The sequence below is a fragment of the Gouania willdenowi genome, chromosome 17 (assembly GCF_900634775.1).
Source record: "Gouania willdenowi chromosome 17, fGouWil2.1, whole genome shotgun sequence".
Classification (NCBI taxonomy): Eukaryota; Metazoa; Chordata; class Actinopteri; order Blenniiformes; family Gobiesocidae; genus Gouania; species Gouania willdenowi.
In genome coordinates, this window is record NC_041060.1 from 26,203,611 (window position 1) to 26,220,427 (window position 16,817).

At 37.8% G+C, this 16,817-nt stretch overlaps 1 protein-coding gene across 3 annotated transcripts; it reads right to left on the reverse strand.

Moving 5' to 3' along the window:
* Nucleotides 1-1,487: 1,487 nt before the first annotated feature.
* On the reverse strand, nt 1,488-15,248 carry LOC114479402 (cell wall protein DAN4-like). 3 transcript variants are annotated; one of them, XM_028473064.1, is made up of 7 exons: nt 14,647-15,248; nt 9,616-9,651; nt 9,383-9,511; nt 8,577-9,278; nt 7,346-7,441; nt 7,157-7,245; nt 1,488-1,944 (listed from the first exon to the last, which is right to left on the reverse strand). In XM_028473064.1, exons 1-7 carry the CDS (start codon nt 14,696-14,698, stop codon nt 1,825-1,827), a joined length of 1,224 nt encoding a protein of 407 aa, XP_028328865.1. In that variant the 5' UTR covers nt 14,699-15,248; the 3' UTR covers nt 1,488-1,824. The 3 variants fall into 3 exon arrangements, with proteins under 3 accessions (XP_028328865.1, XP_028328867.1, XP_028328868.1); XM_028473066.1 differs by having other exon boundaries at nt 9,383-9,531; XM_028473067.1 differs by lacking the exon at nt 1,488-1,944 and adding an exon at nt 6,967-7,078.
* Between the last annotated feature and the right edge of the window lie 1,569 nt (nt 15,249-16,817).

Below are 16,817 nucleotides of genomic sequence, written 5' to 3' on the forward strand. Positions count from 1 at the left end.
AGTACTCTTATCTAGGTGAGCTGAATTTGTATGTACAGAGTAAAGTAAAAGTGAGTTAACAACAGTTAAGTATTTTGTATTTTCAAGTTTGTTTGTTTCTTAAGGCCATACAGTGAAATAATATTAATACAGAATAATGGTAAGAATCATGTAGTGTTGTCTTGTTGAGCTGATTTTGTATTCTCTGATAAAGATGAGTTAACAATAGTCAAGTTGGAATTCATGTTGGGTGTGGGATACATATGTATGTGTATATACGTATATATGCATGTGTGTATCCATAAAATGAAGAGTCCGTCCTTAAGACTGCTCTACTGTAAAGTGTCTTGAGATACCATTGGTTATGATTTGGCGCTATACAAATAAAACATTGATTGATTGATTGAAGTATTTTGTCTAACTAACAGGTATGTTCACTAAGGCTATGGTGAAATGACATTTATACAGAATAATTGCAATTAACACATACCTGTCAAGTTTTGAATTTGAAAATAAGGAACATTTTCTGGCGCCCACTATGAGCCGTCCCACCCGCCCAACCAAGCTCCAGTATCCCTTATATTTTAATATAGGTGTACAAGAAATATAAAATACCCACTTGTCAACCACTTACTAAATACAATTATGTGATTAGAATCTGGTAGGTCGACCTTTATAAACATTGAAATGCTGTGAACATTCCTACTAGAGCTGGGTGATATGGACCAAAACTCATATTTCAATATATTTTCTCAAAATGGTGATATATGATATAAATCTAGATAATTTTATTAAATAAAGTCTGACCAGAAAGACAATTTTGGGTTAAATTTGCTGATGTAAAATGCTACACAGGGACATTTATTAACAAACAGCTGGTCAATATGTCCTCATTAATCATCTAACTGAGCTTTACATGTTGTTCTGAGAAGTAAAAGCAGCGACTCCTATAACTAGTATTTTGATACATAATAATCTATTATATATATATATATATATATATATATATATGAAATATTATAGTTTTCTATATCGCCAAAATAGAAAACTCGATACATCTTGAATCTCGATATATCGCCCAGCCCTAATGCCCTAAATTAAACTAAACTAAATCATAAATAGGTATATGAAGCACATGTGTTTATTTAATATACTTACAGTTTATATACAAGTCAACACATTGCATATTTACTGTTAATTTCACATTGTTTGTCTTTAAGTTAGACATTAATATTTTATTTTCATTAAATATTTTATTATAATTTCTCATACTCACTCATGTGGTTCTCTGGTATTCACTAATGACTTATTAGACACATTTATTACAGACTTTACATCATTTAACACTTTTTTAAAGCAGTGTATATTTGTGGCGCTTGTGATTGGCTGATTTTTCATGGTGACTTACGTTGTTCCTTCCACTGTGGGAGACGCTAAAATCTAATTTACTGATCTGTCCCATCCTGTTGCTCTTTAGGAAGATAAACTCTGTTACATTTTACAACGTATTTACACAAGTTGTTTTTTTTTTTTTTGCCGGAACATCTTCATTCATCATCTCTGTTCTGAGTTGTTTCCTGGTTCGTTGCCTCTGTCGGCACTAATATCGCGAGAACTGCCACCAAGCCAGACCATTTCATGTGGCAGTTCTTGCGAGGCTAGTGATGTCGTTCAGTTTAGTAAGGCATCTTTTAATTATTATTACATTAAAATAGGGGATATTTATGGGAAAATACTAATACGAGAAGATGGCGGGAAAGAGGGGTAAAATACGGGAGTTTCCCGGCCAAAATGGGATACTTGACAGGTATGATAACAGGTATATAAGTTAATCTGGTTTTGTATTTACATGACTCTTAGATTAGGTTTTTTTGCTTTGGTGATGAAGATCCTGGCTCCAGGGTGGGAGCGGTCGACCACAATCTCTCCTCCTGACTTTAGGGTAGTCCTGGAAGCATGCAGGTCCTTCAGGAAAGTCAGATAAAAAAAACAAATGCAGCCCGTCAGCAGATGGGCTCCTTCTGTCCACTAACCCCAATCAGTCGAGGCAGATAGCTGCCACCTCTGAACCTGGTTCTGCTGGAAATTTCTTCCTGTTAAAAGGGAGTTGTTTCTTCCCACTGTCACTAAATACTTGTTCATGTGGCTCTTGTAGGGTTTTCTCTTTTGGCCTAATTAGATTAAATTAAATGGAACTGTGAAAGTTTTTGTTTAGTTTTCACTTTGATAGGGGACAAGGCCAAAATATCACTGCAAAATAACTACATGTAGGGCTTTCTTTGTGAATCATAGTTAGTTTGTGAAGAAAAGCCGAGGCACCATTTAACTAGATATTTGAGTTGAAATATATCGTGGTTATGGTTGGGTAATGATTTCAGGGCACAGGATAGTTTATCTATGGAGACATAACTGCTAACAGAAGAGATGGCGGTGTGTGTGTGCGCGCGTGAAAAGGTACGAGTGTATTATATTACAGGTGTTTATAACGTGATGTTTTATTACCTGCTATTGATTCCATGGCTGCACCGTTTGTATAATGATGTAATCAAAACTTTATTTTTCAGTAAATGGAGGTTATCCCACACTTCTCTCATCCTACATTTCACTGTTCAATTAAAATGTGTGAACATGTTATTATTGAGAGCTGAACAGTAATTCTGATAACTGATTTATTATGTGTTTGTTCCTTTGTATAGTTGGCATTTTAAGGAGGTTGTTGATCACATTTATTATTGATCAATATAATTGCTTCTGCCTGTTGGACTGTTTATTGTTCAAATATTTCAAAGCTTTAAGCTAAAGAAATGCTTGAAAATGCCTCATTTATTCCAGAGCTCATTGATTTGCTTCCTTTGATTCATCCTGAGGAGATACTTTGATGTTCAGGAGAGTTCAGCTGCTCATCTCTCACAGTGTGAACATCTCACTAGTATTTAAACTATTAACTAGTTATACAGAGGATGTTTTCAGATAAATATCAAAGGTACACAATATTTTTAAAGACAATGTTTTCACCTTGTAAATTATTGTTGTGCCTAAACTGAACTGTTCTAGAAAACCCTTGTGTAATAAACTAGTCACTAGTGGATAAAGAAACATCAGTGTGGTCGACAAGGATAATCGTCAGCTAGTAACATCCCTAATCTCTATCTACTTATTAATGCGCAGGTAGTTACAGACCGCCTACTGTCTACAGATAGTGCAAGGCTACTGTCTATGTTTCCTTATCAAATCCTTTATGACGACGTAACATGGTTTGTTGAATAGAATAGTAGACTTCACACATTACATTTAAAACACATGATTATTATGAATATGAGTTATTACTGTGAAAGATGGGACCATCAGCACAGAGAATCTTGTAATTAGAATAGTTCTCTTTATTCTCATTGATAGATGCATTCCCACACTTTAAAAATCAAATTTATTGTGGAAGTAATCTAAGTAATCAGATTACAATGGTCAGATTGAGTAATGTAAAAGATTACATTACAAATTTCTTTTTTGGGCATGTAATCAGTAACTGATTACATATTTAAAGTAACCTTCCCAACACTGCATATAACAAGGTTATTTTTTGTCTTTCCAGAGTCCTGATCGTTGACAATTGGACTTGGTTTACAGGCTTCACATTTACAATAAGATAGACAATGCTCAACAGTTTTCATATCACTGATATCCCATTACAAACAAAATCATGCATAAACATCCAACTCGTCACCCTTGTTTAATGGCAGAAAAAGCATCAGTAACAAGAATAACAGAACAGACCAAGTCATTGTTCTGCAGAGTTCATCATAATGATGTTTCTGTCACTTAGGGTGGTGATGTTTTTTTCGTCTTTATCTTTGATAAACGTAGCCATAACCGGTTGCACACACAGGTTAGCATGAGAAGAATGCTATGCTAACCACAACCTCCCAGATAATGACAGACTGTAAGCCTTCGTTGTCATATTTGGTTGCACTTTATAATACAGACAGCGAAGCCTATAAGAATAACACACAAGCTAATAAGCAAAGCTAGTGTCTGCCGAAGGTAAACAAATGAGGAAACCCTTTCCGTCAATCGTCACAGGAACAGCAAGAGCTACCCCGTAAGACAGCTAGAGTTACTTCGTAAGACAGCGGGAGTTACCCCTTAAGACAGCGAGAGTTACCCCATAAGACAGCGGGAGTTACACCATAAGACAATGAGAAGTACCTTGTAGGACAGCGGGAGTTACTCCCTTAAGACAGCGAGAGTTACCCCGTAAGACAGCGTGAGTTACCCCTTAAGACAGCGTGAATTACGCCATAAGACAGCAAGAGTTACCCCGTAAGACAAATGGAGTTACCCCGTAAGACAGCAAGAGTTACCCTGTAAGACAGCGGGAGTTACCACATAAGACAGCGGAAGTTACCCCATAAGACAGCGGAAGTTACCCCATAAGACAGCGAGAGATACCTCGTAAGACAGCGAGAGTTACCCGGTAAGACGGCGAGAGTTATCCCATGAGACAGTGAGAGTTACCCCTTGAGACAGCAAGAGTTACACCATAAGACAACGAGAATTACCTTGTAGGACAGCGTGAGTTACCCTGTAAGACAGCGGGAGTAACCCCTTAAGACAGCGGGAGTTACACCATAAGACAGCGGGAGTTACCCTGTAGGACATGGACTGTATTACAAAGTGCTACCTAAAATGTTATGAAACTTTGAACATACAGCAACATGGGAGCAACATTTTTTTCTTTTTTTTTTTTTTTTTATAATTACAGCACCTTCACACTTTACTGTAATTTACCACAGTTTACTGTAATTTCTTTGCGCTTCCGCATCACCTTGACGATTGTCAGCGCCAATCCCTGTTTACACAACAACGTTTTGTTTCTGTTTCCAAATCTCTGTTTACATGAGAATGCTGGAAGCATAAAAAACAATGTAGTATACATGCCAGGCCAATAGATGGCGATTTTGCAATGAACCAAAATAAGCAAACACAAGAAAGAGTGTTTGCGTGTCTCATTCTTTGGATTTAAACTGAAATTCTCCAGCAACGTGCGAGTGCGTATGGGTGGCGTTGTTTTATACGGAGCGGCTGAGCGCTTCGTCACGTCCCACAGAGTGCACTTTTCTTTCTCTCTCTCACTCCACGCTGCGGGATTACCGTAAAACCGTCTATAAACAGGCACTGCAAATTCGCTGGCTGCTAGGTTGACCGAGGATTTCGGAGGGGAGGCTGGCTTGACCGCAGTGCTGCAGAGGAGGAGACGGTGCGCGCTCACGCAACTTGGCTGTGGGTAATGCAACGGTGAATAAACACCTATGTGCTCCTTTGGAGTGCGCGCGGTCCGCTATGAACGGAGCCAGACATAACGAGCCCTTTACTGAGTGCTCGCTCACCTTGAGAGTAGCAGTAAAAAGGAAAAACGTGCTGAGCCCAGCAATAGAGCGTACATGCTCATCAGAGACAACATGGAGGGGCCAGAACTGATGGACTACGATGCCAGGCCAGATGTTCAGCTGTGGTTCTCCCAGAGCAGGGGTCTGCAACCTGCGGCTCTGGGGCCTAATGTGGCCCTTTGACTCTTTTGCAATGGCTCCCAATAGCAAAAAAAAAAAAAATTATGAAATAAAGTTATTTTTTACAGAGGCTATTAATGATTAATGACAAAGAAAATCAAGATATAACAATTTATTAACCTAAAATAAATCACGTTGTGCAGTGACTCAGCACCTTCCGACTTCACCTCCTGCAACATCTGCAGACCATCAACTTTCCTGTGTCAACCTTAAGTTTTAAATCCCTGGTAAAATAACTAAACCAACAAAAAAACTATTCTGGAAGAAAATAGAGATTTTAATTGTGTGGGAACAGATTCATTTAACCACCAATGTGCAGGTTAAATATGCATGATTTACGTGTGACAAGAAAAGAGTAATTAGCATGTGTTAACGACATGATCATGTATTATCAAGTTACTTTTTGTAGCCTTTCAAATACATTAACTAAAAAAACATCTTCTTTATATAACATTGTGTTCATATAAACTGAGATGTGTAATAATTTGAAGATGCAAGATACTGTTTTATTTGTTGATGTCAACTATTTTTAAGTTTCCATTTACATGATCAATATAAATCACATCAAATTAAATCAAACATTATTCTATATCATTTTAACTGTATAGAATTTATTACACTGTATTGTCTTCATTGAGAAAGTATTTTTTGGCTCCAGGAGGACTTTAATCTAGGTGAGATGAGGTTAAAAGGTTCCTTGTAGAGTAAAGGTTGCAGACCCCTGACTAGGGGAAGAGGATTAGGAGACCCCACTATAAGAACTGGACCCTCTGAATTGAATTCCATGGGGTGAAGCAATGCAGATGCTAAATTGGTTATGCTACTGTTAAGTTCATTCAATTACAGCATTTCTGTAAAATAAAAAAAACAGAATACATGTAACCTGTTGTTATGCTTTGCTGTTATTTAAAAAAAAAAAAGAAAAACGTTATGTCTTCTTTTAAAATGATATAAAAGAAATTACGTGTTATTACAGATAGGGCCGTAATCCTAAAATTTACGTTTCGAACGATTTCCTACACCAAATTATTCCAGCATAACGGATGCACACACTTGGGGTATTTGAAACCCGTTGACTGTTTCAAGTTGAACTCATGTCGCGTCGGGGATGGTGGTGGTGATGAATGGCAGTGGTGATGAATGGTGGTGGTGATGAATGATGATAGAAATAAAAATGATAAAAGACAATCAATGTACTGTAAATATACAGTAATGTATTATTAAAAACCAATAATTTATAGTATTAACAATTAGCAACATTAGTTTTCTTTTGATTTACAGTAAAAGCCTGAAATATATACAGTAAAATACTATATACAGTATTAATTTAGAGTATTGTTCTTAATTATAAGTACAAAAAGATACTGTAGAATATTACAGTATTTTACTGGATCATTGCTGCCAGTATAATACTGTACTGTGTCTTCAGTTCAGAGCTTGTGTAGTACTCATGTGTTTGCTTCTTAGGTGGGCTTAAAGTGTGTGATTTTCATTGTACATCCCTCACAGTTTGGTAGAATGACCTGCTTCATAAACTGTGAAAGAGAGGAAACTTACAGGTAAAAAAGCACATGTTTAAATGACTGAGGAAAGTGAAAGTTCTTTCAACTTACATTAGAGAAAGCCTCTAAAATCACATCTTCACTGTCACCATTAGAAGATAAAATGTAGGCATTGAGGTGAAAGATCACTGTTTGGAAATCTGTAAAGAGAGTCAACGGACATGATTTTCCCTTTTGAAAAATGGGAAATTCTGTGAATTTTTTTTTGTGAATCATTGATGCTCAGTTTACTAATGGTACCATTGTTTAAGCTGGTGCTGCTGGTGGTGGAGTCTCCCAGTGGAGATGTGGAACTGCTGGTCTGCAGGTTTGTGGTCCTCGATTGTGTTGCTTCTCCTGCAAAACGTACAAATTAATCAAAAATGGGTATGAATTTTACGTTGCGTTTTGGACGACTGTGAAGTCACGAGACAGAGGAGTTCTCACAACATTTATATAATCGCGCGAGAACGCAGTTAAAGGTATGTGTTATAAACGCACGATAAACAGATAAACAGGTCAGTGTTCCTAACAAAGGAGAACTATATACTATATATACTATACAATACAGTGATTCTCACCTAACATCACCTACAAATAACGAGCAATACACATGTGACAAACTGAGGGGAAAAAAATCGACTAATACCAAAAAATAAAAATGTTGAGCACTTATGAGCCGAGATAAAGGTAATACAGAATATCACAGCAGTTATGAGAAAAAATAAATATGTAAAAAAGTGAAATTGAAGGTAAATACGATCTAACTTTCAGTGGTGGGAAGAAAGAAGTCATAATAAGGGAAAAAGTGTTTCATTTTTTTTGTTGCATTGTATCTGACACCTTCTAAAAAATGGGTCTGCTACCCAATTTTTACTCCCAGCCCAGACGACGAGACAGATTTTTATTTTTTATTTTACTGCTCTCTTTCCAAAGCTTTCCAAATAAAACGGTTGCTTCAAAGGCTTTTCTCTGATGTATAGGTGGAATTGTTGTATTGATAGCGCATATTGGCTGTAAAGTACAACATTTTACCTTTCAGAAATTGTTAGATTTATTTTAATAGGGAAAATATTGAATAGACGGGTCAGGCAGTCAGCGGTGTCTGAGACCTGTAAATCAGATACAGCATCCATCAAGGTGTAGGTATTTTGTTTGGTCTATATTTTCCGAGCGAATGTGATGAGCCGGAGAGTTCAGCTGTACACTCGTGTGTCACAGAGTCAGAAAGAGCTAGCACTAAAGATTACCGTACATTTTAATTTTCAATACTGTTAAAACACAGATTTATTTTTATCTATTTTTTGATTCTCGCACAAATTTTAGGACAAAGTGCATCCAGTATTGGTTCCATGAAGGTAGTTTTATGTTAAAATATAGGATGATCCTATAGGACAGTTGGCAACCCACTTGTTACTGAAATCTTACATAAAACACCAAATAAGTGAAAAAGTCACAAAAATGTTTCAATTGAATTTGTACTCATACTAACCTGAATGGGTGGAGATTGATGTTTTGGTCCTATCAGAATCTGTCGTTGTGCTGATGCTGTTTCCTTGGCTAACAGCGGTATTAGATGACTCTGTCTGTGTTGGCCATGGAGTGACATCCAGTTGTGTTGTGGAAGTACTGCTGGTTTTTGAACCAGAGGCAACTGTTGAAGTGTCTGCAGATGTAGTTGAAATGTTAACTGATGGTGAATGTGTGCTATTATATGTGGTATTGGGACTTGGTTGGTTGGTTGTTAGAGTAGCTGATAATGTGGATGATGTCAATGCGTTTGTTGTAATGTGAGTAGTTGTGCTGGCTGTTGTATAATTCTTCACTGTGGGTGTAGTTGTTGTGTTTCCATCAAGGATTCCTGATGTCGTATTAAGTGATGTTGATTCAGAGGTTGTAACATTATGCAAAAAAGACGGGTTGATGTCTGTTGTGCTGGGTGCTGCAGTTACAGGTATGGATGTAGTTGGGCTGTCATATCCAAGTGCAGATGTATCATTGTGTGTTTGGGTGTTTGCATTAGTGGCAGAGGTGGGTTGTGTCGTTGTGGTCTCTTGAAATGGTGAAGATGATGTTGTGGAGTTTCCTCTCCATGTTGACAATTCTGTAGATGGAGACATTTGTGTGGTGTTTGTCATTCTAGTTGTGCTGTTGCTGGTTTTATCCGGTCCTCTTATTGGTGCAGTGGTTAAAGCTGCAGTCAAAAACAACAATTTGTACAATAAATCCCAATTCCTAATATAATTCTGATTTTTTTAGGTCCTGGAAATTGTGTATCTGTGTTGTGTTTAATCTTACATAGTTGACAGGTTAAATTATAATCAGGGCAACAATCTCTAGCTTCCAAACAGTATTGGTCACAGTAACATCCTCTGGAACAAGTGTCGTCTTGGTCAGGGCAGCAGAGCACAGGTGGCCCAGCACAGCCTGGAACACACGGACACGGGCTTTTGAGGTCAAATTAAAATCAAAAAATGAAATTACAACAAGTGATTCATGATTTTGACAATTGAATAGGATTGTACATTTACCTGTTACACCGGCGGTAGTCAAATCTGTTGTTTGTGCTATAATATGCCAATAACAAAAAAAAATAAAGTTAGTTACAAATACTAGACATGTTTATATTGTGAGACAGAGTGCACTCTGTCAAAAGATGGTGCTTGTGAGCCCAAATATTTTTCTGTTACTGTCATTTTTGGGGGGAAATCAAACCATTCCAATGGCGAATGAGGTACTAAATTGTCTTTAATATTGTGTGCAAGCAAAGCATTTTAATTATGTAAATCCTAATCAAACAATGTGGTTTAAAAGGTTCAGGGTTAGGAAGCATCTGATGGGAGATACAAGATTTGTTGGCTAAACTACAGCATAGTATTTATCAGAGAGATAATAAACATATTAGGACAATGTCTGCTTTCATTTATTCAAATAATTTACTATTTGTGTGATGTAGCTTAACCTTTTAAAGAATGTTTTAATCACAAAGGCTTTATATTTGAGATATGTACAGTAAATGTTCCTGGTGTACAAAAACGCATTTTACAAAATTATAATTTCATTTAGCAAACACTTTTATCCAAAGCGACGAGCAGTTTGGGTTAAGGGACATGCTTAAAATCCCACAGTGATGATCCAGGTTGGATTCGAACCGGAGAAGGCTAAACTTAAAACCTACTTATATGCTGAAGCATAAACCGTATAATAGCATTAACTTAACCGCTAGAGCGGACATGGGATCGTCCGTAAACAGTCCTTGGAGTTGCTGTTAGATTGCATATAAACGGGAAGAGATTCGTCACCTTTATAATAAGTGTTGACCAGGCCACTGGGAGTGACACCCAAGGCCAAGGCAGCCTAACTTGATAATAATGTATCATGTTGTTCTGCAGTCAGTGCCTTCTCCTCACCCTTCTCTCTCTGCTCTGTTTCAGGTGTCGTGAAGCTGATGATGGCAGTTCCTGATCTTTGTTTCATGACTCAACTAGTCTGAGATACTCTGATGTTCTATCTCTCTATCCTGTTCTGTTGGTCCTTCTGCCCACTAACCCCAACCAGTCGTGGCAGATGGCTGCCACCTCTGAACCTGGTTCTGCTGGAAATTTATTCCTGTTAAAAGAGAGTTGTTTCTTCCCGTCACTAAATGCTTGTTCATGTAGATCTTGTTGGGTTTTTCCTTTCTTATTATTAATTTTATATTTTCATAAGCGCATTGAGATGACTTTGTTGTAAATTGTGCTATACAAAGTTGAATTGAAAAGTTGAATATCATGGAGGACGTTGTATCTAAGGAAATTGACAGTAGCCTAGCGCTAACTGTAGAGAGTAGCCAAGCCCTAACTGTAGACATTAGCCTAGCGCTAACTGTAGAGAGTAGTCTAGCACTAGCCGTAGACAGTAACATAGCGCTAACTGTAGGCAGTAGCCTAGCGCTAACTGTAGACAGTAGCCAAGCGCTAACTGTAGACAGTTGTCTAGCGCTAACTGTAGACAGTAGCCTAGCGCTAACTGTAGACAGTAGCCTAGCGCTAACTGTAGACAGTAGCCTAGCGCTAACTGTAGACAGAAGCCTAGCGCTAACTGTAGACAATAGCAGAGCTGCAAAGCCTCACACTTTGAGCGTGACAGTCACGCAATTTGACCCATTCTCACACCACGTGCTACACTTGACATTTCTCACACTTATATTTCCCCATTCCATACTCTAATTTTTTCATGATAATGAACTTTGGTCCTCGCGGCTTGCCGTAGCTCGAGTAACTCTGATTGACTGACCGAGATGACCAATCCAGACCAATCCACGTCTCTTTGTGCCTAAATCTAACCAACCACGGCAGGCATCACACAATAATAAACCAATCAGAAGCAACTGTGTGTATGTGTGTGTGTGTGTTACAGAGTTAGTTTACTCGTCTAAAAAAGTAACCCCCCTCCCCCCAGTGCACGGACACACACAGTCTGTTGTGTTAGCGACTGTCTGTCAGTGGCTCAGTGCAGATGTCTGTGTGTCCTGTCAAACTCTATCAGTTCTAAGTGTTGAAGCACTGAGAGATGTTTGATGTTTCTCTTCCTTAACTAACTCTCTGTTGCTCCTTAGCAGAGAGCTGCTGCTGCAGAAGCTAATGGGGCTGTTTCCACATTCTTAAAGAGACAGTGTCCTGAATATGATTTACTTTAAAAGCGACTTTCAACAACTCAGAGCTGCCCTGAAAAAAGCAACACTACATAATTTAATCACATTTCAGCCTTAATGAAGGAAAAATTCAAAAGTAACACAAAACGTTGTTATTGTGCTGCTAGTGATTAATAAAAGGGTCTTTGTGTCTTCACTGACTTTGACCCATTATTGTTTTTTTTTGTAAAACTATTGATAAAAAAATAAATGCTTTGTATCGCCTATTGCTATTTTGAGGAAAAATATAGAAATATGAGTATTGGTCCATATCACCCAGGCCTCATGTAACCAAAGCAGTAACGTTTTATCTTGTAAAGGATATTATTGTTTAAACTGTGTGAAATGAGGCGTTCAAACACTGCTTAAAGTAGGATTTTATTAAAATGAGTGTGTTACCTCAATAACAAATAGAAATCACTAGACTGATATGCTGCCTTATGTTGCAAGTGTTGCTATTGCTAAACCACTTTAGTTAAACAAAGTAAAAAGATTGCATGTGACTATAAGAACATGTCAGCCCTGTACTTGGAACCAGTTTGATAAAATGCTTACATACATTTTAAAAAAATATTGGAAAATGACCTTGTCTTTAATGATCTTTTATTCCTTTTTTCCATTTAGGGCAATGATTTTGAGTGAGTGAATTGGTTTGTTTTATTGTTGAATAACTTTAAAATAGTCTAAATGATTTGAATGAAAAAAATCGTATTGTGATCGTGATTTTACAAGGAAAAAATTGTGATGTGATTTTTCTTCCCCTGATCGCCCACTCCTACGTGTGTGTGTCTGTGCTAGACATGAACTTAAATGAATTAAAACTCTTATTCAGCTACTAGCAGTGTTATGAACACTGCTAGTAGCTGAATTGCACTTGTAGGTTTTATCAGCAAAAATACATAGTAAATTAAACAAATGCCTTGTCTAATCTAATGTTCATTTGAACTGTTCTTATGATTATTTTTGTATGTAATAGTGTATTTCTATGGACCTTGAGTCTGCTGCTAGGACATTAATTCAATCAAAAATCACTTAATTTTTTTTTACATGATTATCTTTTTTTTCTTTCTGTTGCAGACAAGGAGAGCTGAGGTAAAGGTAGCACTGCCTTGGGCCACGGTGTTTTAAGTGGGAGCCCCCTGCCTCTGTCATTAAGGCATCAACATCTGTGACAAACACCTACAACATGAGAAATGTCCCCAGCTAAATTCTTGTTAGTTTTCATTTCTAAATTCTGGTTAATTAAAACTAGCATTAGGAGGCCACAGTGCAGGGAGAGCCGCTGGCATGGAGGTGAGGACGTCAGTCTTAAGGTAGCTTAGCGCTAACTGTAGACAATAGCCTAGCGCTAACTGTAGACAGTAGCCTAGCGCTGGCTGTAGAGAGTAGCCAAGCCCTAACTGTAGACAGTAGCCTAGCGCTAACTGTAGACAGTAGCCTAGCGCTAACTGTAGAGAGTAGCCTAGCGCTAACTGCAGACAGTAGCCTAGCGCTAACTGTAGACAGTAGCCTAGCGCTAACTGTAGACAGTAGCCTAGCGCTAACTGCAGACAGTAGCCTAGCGCTAACTGCAGACAGTAACATTGCGCTAACTGCAGACAGTAGCCTAGCGCTAACTGCAGACAGTAGCCTAGCGCTAACTGTAGACAGTAGCCTAGCGCTAACTGCAGACAGTAGCCTAGCGCTAACTGTAGACAGTAGCCTAGCGCTAACTGTAGACAGTAGCCTAGCGCTAACTGCAGACAGTAACATAGCGCTAACTGCAGACAGTAACATTGCGCTAACTGCAGACAGTAGCCTAGCGCTAACTGCAGACAGTAACATAGCGCTAACTGCAGACAGTAGCCTAGCGCTAACTGCAGACAGTAACATAGCTCTAACTGTAGACAGTAACCTAGCGCTAACTGCAGACAGTAGCATAGCGCTAACTGCAGACAGTAACATAGCGCTAACTGCAGACAGTAGCCTAGCGCTAACTGCAGACAGTAACATAGCGCTAACTGCAGACAGTAACATAGCGCTAACTGCAGACAGTAGCCTAGCGCTAACTGCAGACAGTAGCCTAGCGCTAACTGTAGACAGTAGCCTAGCGCTAACTGTAGGCAGTTGCTATGTGACTATTATCTTTGTCGACGACACTGATGTTTCATTATCGACTCTTGACTAGTCTATTACACAAGGTTGTTCTAGAACAGTTCAATTTAAACAAAAATAATCTACAAGGTCAAAACATTGTCTTTAAAAATATTGTATGTATTTAGTATTTCTCTGACAACATGTATGGCTAGTTATTAGTTTAAATACTAGTGAGATGTTCACACTGTGAGAGATGAGCAGCTAAACTCTGCTGAACATCAAAATATCTCCTCAGGATGAATCAAAGGAAGCAAATCAAACTGAAAACAAACCAATGAGCTCTGGAATAAATGTGGGGCATTTTCAAGCATTTATTTAGTTTAAAGCGTACAAGTATTTGGACAATACAAAGTCCAACAGGCAGAAGAAATGATATTAATCAATAATCAATGTGATCAACAACTGTATTCAAATGGAAACTATAGAAAAAAACCGACAATGAATAAATCAGTTATCAGAATTACTGTTCGGCTCTCAATAACAACATGTTCAGGCGTCACATTTTAATTGTGTGTGACATGTTACTAAATACAAAATAAAGCTTTGATTACGTCATCATACAAACGGAGCAGCCATGGAATCAATAGCAGGTAGTAAAACATCACGTTAAAAACACCTTTTCACCTGCGCACACGCGAGGGCAGACACACACACACACACACACACACACACACACACACACACACACACACACACCCCTCTTTAGTTAGCTGAGTTATCTCCACCAACTTTTTATAATCCAGTGTGTACTCACCACCACAGGAAGGCCATAACAGGAGAAGAACACCTAATATCACCAAATCCATGGTTGTGTGTGAGTATCGACGCCAGCCAGGCTTATTTATACATGAACACAAAGAGGCTGTAAGGCATCTATGCAGACTTTGTAGACAAGAACGATCCTATTGTTTGCACAACGCAGAACTCTTTCTTTGTCTTCAATGATCGTGTTACGGAACATTTGCACAGTTATCAAGTTACATTTTCAAAACGCCAGTTTTTCAGTAATGCTTTTGTCATGACACCTCAGATAAAATGACTTTACACAAGGCGAGACACTTTTGACCGCAATGCATTTTTATTTCACAGTTACTGCAAATAATCTAGTTTAACAATGAAGCAAAAATATTGAAGAAATTGCAGGCAAAGTATCTTGACGTTCCATACATCATATGCTGTAAGATATAAATGTATGAATTTAATAAATAATTAGTGTGAACATGACAACAATAGTACAGATTAATTAGTTGCTGTTGGTTATGACATTTCTTGGAGATTTTGTGCAATCAAAAAACTTTTAAAATCATAGTGTACTTGTTAGGTAAATGGTGGACCATTTGCACTGGGCCATGGGCAGAGCCTAAAAACAAAAAAAAAAGGGAATTAATGCATCTTTTCAAAAACAGCAATAATTTAATGTTAAAAAGGGTTATATTCTGCCTTTACCTGTTAATCTTATTTACATGTATCCCATATTTACACTGTCCAGCTCTCTTCAAAGTCTTCAATGTCCTCAGCCAGGCTACTGTCAGGCTTCATCCAGTCATTGTGCTTATGTCCGTCAAAGTTTCCACAAAGACCTTCTAGCCTTGTTTCATAAAGACGTGGGAGAATAATCTCTGCATGGAAGAACACGTGATAATGTTAAGGTTTTAGTATAGTCATGCATTTTAGTGTTTACAATACATTTAATACAGTAAATTTTTACACTTCTCAGATACATTTTATATATTGTACAATGAATTCATAGTGTGGTGATTAGCTACCAGCTTCATAGTTTTTATCAAACTCCACCGAGAGGCCAAATTCAGTCTGTAGGTAGATGCGAGATGACTGTTTCCGGATAGTTAGACCCTCAGTCGGCGATACAGGTGTGTCCCTCTTTTTTCCATCTACCTGCAGTAAAACACATTTTTTTTTTGTTTTATTTACTCTTAAGTGTAAGTTTGTTTTATGTGCTCTTCATTTAGTATTGATAATTTCATGCATACCTACAGTATATTCACAAAACCTATGTAGGCTTTCACCATATAAGTTCTTGAGACTGAAAAAAGTCATGGTTTTATAGGATTACGAAGACTCATTGAGAGACACCATAGATGTTACACTTTTTATACATTCAACCAAACTGACCAAATTCAAGTTATAATATACAAGTATACCCAAAGTTGCTGATCACCAAGTCAGGCGACCACCAGGATAAGCATTTTACATTGCAAATTTGTCAAAAAATTCATTAATTGGATTAAAGATCTGTGTGTGTGTGTGTGTGTGTGTGTGTGTGTGTGTGTGTGTGTGTGTGTGTGTGTGTGTGTGTGTGTGTGTGTGTGTGTTGCAGTAAATCAGAGTATATTGTGAAAATGATTTAACTGAATATATTAATTATTGGCTTTGATTTTTTTTATTTTTTAATCATGCTTTTATGGCTTCAGTTTTCAGCTCTAATTTTTACAGATGTCTGTGCAATACTTTGGGGAGTGTACCACATTGTAATTTAGCACATTAGCATTTCAACGCCTTGCAGAAAAGAGATAAATCTCAGATTATTTTCCCACAAAGCTCCTTTTTGTAAATTGATTGATTGATTGATACATACCATTAGTTGGCCATGTTTACGGAGTGACACAATGTGATTGTACACTGTGATCCTGAGCTCCTGTAATCTGTGGTGTTTATGCTCTTCACTGTCATCTTCTTCAGATTCTTCATGTGAGTGTCTGTGCCTGTGATGCTCTTTACTGCTACTGTCATCATCTGAGATTCGAATATATGTTCCCTCGATGTAGAAATCGGGAAGGTCACCAGTCAATCCCTTAGTCCTGACCAGCACATATGTGTGCTCTCCATTGAAGCTGTACCTCTTCCTATCAAATGTTTTGTACTCAGAGTCTTCATCGATTGTGCATTTCCCAAAACCTGAGGAAA